Source organism: Micropterus salmoides, unplaced genomic scaffold, assembly GCF_014851395.1.
Source record: "Micropterus salmoides isolate LMB-PRFRI ecotype aquatic unplaced genomic scaffold, ASM1485139v1 Ms_hic_scaffold_7, whole genome shotgun sequence".
Classification (NCBI taxonomy): domain Eukaryota; kingdom Metazoa; phylum Chordata; class Actinopteri; order Centrarchiformes; family Centrarchidae; genus Micropterus; species Micropterus salmoides.
Genome location: NW_024044459.1, coordinates 7,644,146 through 7,650,172, shown reverse-complemented (window position 1 = coordinate 7,650,172; position 6,027 = coordinate 7,644,146). Strand labels below are relative to the sequence as shown.

The 6,027-nt window shown below is 42.9% G+C and overlaps 1 protein-coding gene across 1 annotated transcript; it reads right to left on the bottom strand.

The window, feature by feature from the left end:
• Positions 1-5,627, bottom strand: LOC119891830 (actin, cytoplasmic-like). Its single transcript, XM_038703736.1, has 9 exons — positions 5,503-5,627; positions 3,808-3,932; positions 3,570-3,698; positions 3,145-3,255; positions 2,976-3,060; positions 2,189-2,350; positions 1,854-2,045; positions 1,244-1,425; positions 1-527 (listed from the first exon to the last, which is right to left on the bottom strand). Exons 2-9 carry the CDS (start codon positions 3,928-3,930, stop codon positions 384-386), a joined length of 1,128 nt encoding a protein of 375 aa, XP_038559664.1. The 5' UTR covers positions 3,931-3,932; positions 5,503-5,627; the 3' UTR covers positions 1-383.
• Between the last annotated feature and the right edge of the window lie 400 nt (positions 5,628-6,027).

Below are 6,027 nucleotides of genomic sequence, written 5' to 3'. Positions count from 1 at the left end.
TTTAAACATCAAATTTTGGCATTTTATTTATAACTATTGCATGGGGTACTGATTGTTCGACTCTAGCGGAGTCAACAGAACTGACAAGGGGAATAGCCATGCAATATTGCATAGCATAGAGTGAAAAGGTAGGGAAATAGGATTAGTGATAATACTGTTTTGTTTGACCATCAGTAGTTTATCACCAGAATGAGAGAGTTGTGGGCAGAGGAACATGTTCAGATGCTGTAGGTTCAACAAGTTGCTGAGGAGCGGCCATTGGATTTATCTTTTGTGGCATCTCCATATTTTAGTCCTTTCACAAGATAAATCAGACATGTCTAGCTGGATGGAACAGTTGAAATGCCACTTCCCGGCTAGGGCAGAGGAGGGCCATGAGCTTTCTAGAAGCACTTGCGGTGAACGATGGCTGGGCCAGACTCGTCGTACTCCTGCTTGCTGATCCACATCTGCTGGAAAGTGGAGAGGGAGGCCAGGATGGAACCGCCGATCCAGACGGAGTACTTCCTCTCTGGGGGAGCAATGATCTGGAGGGGAGGAAAGAACAGGTGAGACAAGAGGCAATGCTCAATATGAACAAGTGCCATTTCTGGATTTGAAGTGTTATGACCATTTGTTTTATTATGAGGAAATCTGAAACTAGGTAGCATTAGCAGTTCCAGACACATCAGGTCTTGATGACTGAAATATAAAAACTGTAGAGGTGAAGAAAGTCAGTTTCATAGCATGTTTTTCCTCCCCTATAAATGTCAGGAGACCAAGACACAAGATTGGGAAATGTGATCATTTCAAAACACAGCATACCACATTAACTGTTGTACTACTCTGCTTTGTAGTCAATTATGCAAAGTAAAAATGTAATGCTGTTGCATGCCACTGCCAATTTGACGTCGAAGGACAAACTCCCATGGATTTCATTTTCAGAAGCCGTTTTACCAATTGACAGTTTCAGTTTTAGGTTTGTGCAATGCATAGTACCATGTGTCCATTGCCAAAAAAAAATTAGGGGTTCCTGTGCAAGTTTAATTTATAGTTAAACTAATGTGGCATTACAGTGAATATTCCAGGAATTGTTTTCTGTAGGTTTACAGATGACTCTAGAAAAACAAAAACCACCACAATGTCTAACTGGGAGCACTAAAACCTGTGAAGACCAAATCAAGAGGCTAAAAAAAAAAAAACCAAAGGAAAGTTCTACCTTAAATGGAGTTTCTCTCCTCTGCATTAAAATAAGAGTCTGTACCTTGATTTTCATGGTGGGTGGGGCCAGGGCAGTGATCTCCTTCTGCATGCGGTCAGCGATGCCAGGGTACATGGTGGTGCCGCCAGACAGCACAGTGTTGGCGTACAGGTCTTTACGGATGTCCACGTCGCACTTCATGATGCTGTTGTAGGTCGTCTCATGGATGCCAGCCGACTCCATTCCTGAATGGAGATTACACATATTAGTGGCTGATTCAATTAGTGTAAAAGTCTAACACACAAGACCAGAAACCGCTCTAAAGTCAAATATTATGCAGACGCTCTGATGGCAGCAGAGGACACTTACTGAGCTCAACTTGTCTCAACAGAAACTGCATTAAAAAAGGTAAATTATGACTGCTAAAGATAAAAATCAGAATTAGGTTTCCATTTGATGAAACTTTGTAAATCTTGAGTTTGTACAAAATGTACTCCAATAAGAGTTTAAGTCAATTCCCTCAGATGAGGCTGCAGCCAAGTCCAGACTGCTTTCTGACAGACTGTCACAAGTAGAAATTTGATAAAAAGGTTCAAGTTTCCATAGCACTAGTCAGTTTTTGTTTTAATATTTGCTTTAGTGATACAGTAACACACACACACACGTTACCCACCAATGAATGAAGGCTGGAAGAGAGTCTCGGGACAGCGGAACCTTTCGTTGCCGATGGTGATGACCTGTCCATCAGGAAGCTCGTAGCTCTTCTCGAGTGTGGAAGAGGAAGATGCTGTCTGCATCTCCTGCTCGAAGTCCAGAGCCACATAGCAGAGCTTCTCCTTAATGTCACGCACAATCTCACGCTCAGCTGGAGTCAGAGTTGAAACGTTTGCATTACAAGATGTACAATAAGGAGCATCCTCCTTTACATGGTTACACTTCTAAAGAGGAGACGCTCCAAATCATAAAATTGATCCTATTCCATTTGTTTTAAAGAGGCTAAACTCATACCGGTGGTGGTGAAGCTGTAGCCTCTCTCAGTGAGGATCTTCATCAGATAGTCAGTCAGATCCCTGCCAGCCAGGTCCAGACGGAGGATGGCGTGAGGCAGAGCATAACCCTCATAGATGGGCACAGTGTGGCTGACACCGTCACCGGAGTCCATCACAATACCTGCAAGACAAAATAACCACAGAGAAAATGTAAGACAGAAAATAGAAATAAACACTGGGTATAGTTCAACATGCCATCACTGAAATGTGTTCAGTGACAGTTCCTGATTGCCACTAGATGCTGGAATAAGAAAAGCCAACCCATGTTGCAACAATCTCTGGCTTGCGTGAGTTCAAAATTTTAAACTTCAAGATATTCACATGATGCCATGTTGTGAAGGCAGTGAGATTGTTTGGACGTCACAGACAGCTTCAGAGCGTTGTTTGAAGAGGACCGGGAAGAGCAGGGAATTGAAATGCCGCTGGCCGTCTGAGAGCTGCTAAACTAAGGGAAGTGTAAGGGAAACAGCGCTGCAGCTTTGACAACACCCGTAGTCAGTCTGGATTATGTTTTGACAACTACAGTTTACCTGCAGGAGGAGCTTGTGTTGAAGTTGTTTATTTGCATTATTGTGTTGTGTATGAAGACTTGGCAGTTGTCCAGCAATAAAGCCCCCGCAAGAATTAAATTTGCATTGCATTTCCTAATGGTGTATTCATACAAGTCATTTTTAAGCAGGAAGTCTTTCAATAGTCATGTTTTTAATGTTTAAGACGTTACAGCTCAGATGTGTTCGACGTCTCACCTGTGGTACGCCCAGAGGCGTACAGGGACAGGACAGCCTGGATGGCCACATACATGGCAGGACAGTTGAAGGTCTCAAACATGATCTGACAAGAGAGGAAGATGACCAGTGTCACAGTGGAAGCCATGATATATGAAGACCCAACAAAAAACATGTTGCAAACACACACCTGTGTCATCTTCTCCCTGTTGGCCTTGGGGTTGAGTGGCGCCTCAGTCAGCAGGACTGGATGCTCCTCAGGAGCAACACGGAGCTCATTGTAGAAGGTGTGATGCCAAATCTGCAACACAGGACAGGTGTTAGTTCAATGACTATAAAGCTACATCAAATGTAGCAAAAATAAAAATGCATGGATGACAGTTGTGTGGTTGGTGGTGTGATGCAGCGTCTTAGTCACATGAGTGTGTGAAGCTGACTATGTACAACTTTCTGCATGTTCATAAAAATCAACATTTGTACGTGAATGAAAATGTCCAAGCTGGTAGGAAATGCTCTTGATAATGTTATTACACTTCAATAGATTTAAGATACAGCTCACCAGCTGTTTTCTGGTTGAACTGGACGTTTGAGCTACAGGCATGTAAACGCAGGTACCTTCTCCATGTCATCCCAGTTGGTGACGATGCCGTGCTCGATGGGGTACTTCAGGGTCAGGATGCCTCTCTTGCTCTGTGCCTCATCTCCAACATAGCTGTCCTTCTGTCCCATTCCCACCATCACACCCTGCACACACACAGATACACCTTTACAGTCACATGTTGCACTGCATTTATCTGTGCGTTAAGATTTTAGTGTCACAAGACACAGGACACGTTCTTGCTGATGTGGATACCTGGTGTCTGGGACGGCCAACAATTGATGGGAAGACGGCACGGGGGGCGTCATCTCCAGCGAAACCAGCCTTGCACATGCCAGAGCCATTGTCAACAACGAGGGCAGCAACATCGTCTTCCATTTCTGAAAGGAAAGGAAGAATGAGCATGTGTTCATTTCGCTTCAATAAACCCTGGTTAGCTTCACCCCCCCAGTAGTACCATTTTGTTCTAGTTATTGCCATTCATGTTACCACTATCAGCCATTTAACATAAGGCTGTCTTTACTTGTTCTTTGTTTCCCCTTCTGCTCTCTAAAAGTTTAACCTTTCAGAACTTAAAATTCTTGTGATGAAAATGTGTAGCTTCCCCTATTTAAACACTAGTGTTAGACTTAGAACACATACTGGAGTTAATGATTTAAGTAGAATTAAAATATGGATATCTTAAAATGTAAATAAGTGAATAGTTTTAAGCAAATGTCAGAAATAGACAGGAGGACGGTAACCATCCACTTCCTTTAGAGTGATACAACACATTTCAGTACAACAGTCTACTGGCTGATGTTGCAGAAATCTCTCAGCACTGAACCTCCCTGATTAGTTTGAGGATGAACTCAGCGTGTTCCTGTTCTGTGGTTTCCCCTTGATGTTAACTTCCCGGAGACTTTGTACACATCTTGTAATGCGTTTTCCCTCCCGCAGCCTACACTAGAATGACTGTCGGGCGTGGCGCGCTTTAGTCGTCCAACCTGATCAACTTTACGTCACATTGCTTCAGGACATTTCAACCAAGTTCAGGCAGAACAAAAACACTCCTGTTGAATAAGTTTTACACACTATAGACCGCCCCTCTTCATGATGAAACATGCGAGGAAGTGTTTAATGCAGAAAGGAGCAGTCCTTTCTGCATTAAACACTCCAACTGAACAAGTAGACTGAAATGGATAATAAGGTTAGATAAGTGTTTCATGGGTTGAACGCTACATATTGATTTAGTGCTAGACTTAATTTTTACTGGATTAACTTGTTTTAGTATTTACAAAAACAGACATCACAACAAAAATCATCCTTGGATGTTCATGGAGATAGTTATTTTGCATTACTTACTGCTGTTACTCCTTTTTTTGGGGGGGGGGGGGCTTTTCTGCTGCTCCTCCCGGTTAACAACTGATTTATTTCACTCAGATTTCTCCAGTTTCTAACTCGAACAGTACACTTTATTTATTTATTTCATTAGAATCCAAACTGCATGTTTAGCTGGCGGTAATAGATGAGAGTTAACATCCTCACGCTGATCTCGGGAATACAATTGACCGTTTAGAGACTACGCCCGTTTGTGTGCTGATGCTTTAGTAGAAAAACACCAGAAAAAGAGTCGAGCTTCTTTCAGAAAGTGCAACATCTGCGTGTAACACCGAAAAGTAACCGTAACAACTTCACAGACATTATGTTTTGAGTTTCACTTCAGGTAGAGGCACGGAGGAGAATCTGCCGTTTTCAAACGTTTTCCAGAAGACGTGAAACTGTGCTCGGACGTGAGTTTCTAAATCAAAAAAAGAAAAACAAACAAACAAAAAAAAGACACCCCGTCACCACCTGCCTGTCACACACCTGCCTTGATTGACTGTTGAGTCTGATCAATAAAGCTGTGTCCGTCATCAAAACTCTTGTTTAGCTTGTGAAACTTAAATAAAAAGCACAGCTGAGTCTTACCTGTGCAGGTGAGTCTCGGGTGTGTCTGGAGGTGAAGTCTTGCAGGTGTTCCTCTGCCCCAGGTGTTCTCTGTGAATGCAGCATCCTGGACCAAAGCGCACCGGTTTTATTAGCGCTCGCGGGACTGCTGGCGTTGTCCATAAAAGGTAAGGTTCTTTCAGCTGGCGCTCTCATTGGTCCAGGTGATCAGGATCTGCCAGGTTCTCTCAGCTTGCGTCCTGATTGGCTAGAGAAGGCATCTGTCAGGAGGGGCACGCGGGAGAAAAACTTGTTTCCATAAATACAAAAAGCTTCAGGGTTTATCCTGAAATCATGGATTCCACCGGAGCAGGAGAGCTGGGATTGCCCCGAAAGATCGAAAGGTTAAGTAGAAATATAAAAGGTCTCTTTAGTTCTTTATTTGTGCATATAATAAAATAAAACAAAAAAGAAGAAATATACAATAACACAAGAAAATGCCCAGATGGGATGAAAGAGGTATTGTGAAAGGAACCCACCTAACAGTGATATATAATATATAATGCC

Bases quoted from the DNA above. Each gene is read 5' to 3' on its own strand.
- LOC119891830 (XM_038703736.1), bottom strand. From the start codon at position 3,930: ATGGAAGACGATGTTGCTGCCCTCGTTGTTGACAATGGCTCTGGCATG. The intron at 3,061-3,144 runs GTGTGTGTTTGC...CTCTCTTGTCAG, and splicing joins ACAGGGAGAAGATGACACAG to ATCATGTTTGAGACCTTCAA. The intron at 2,046-2,188 runs GTATGAGTTTAG...CTCTGACTCCAG, and splicing joins CTACAGCTTCACCACCACCG to CTGAGCGTGAGATTGTGCGT.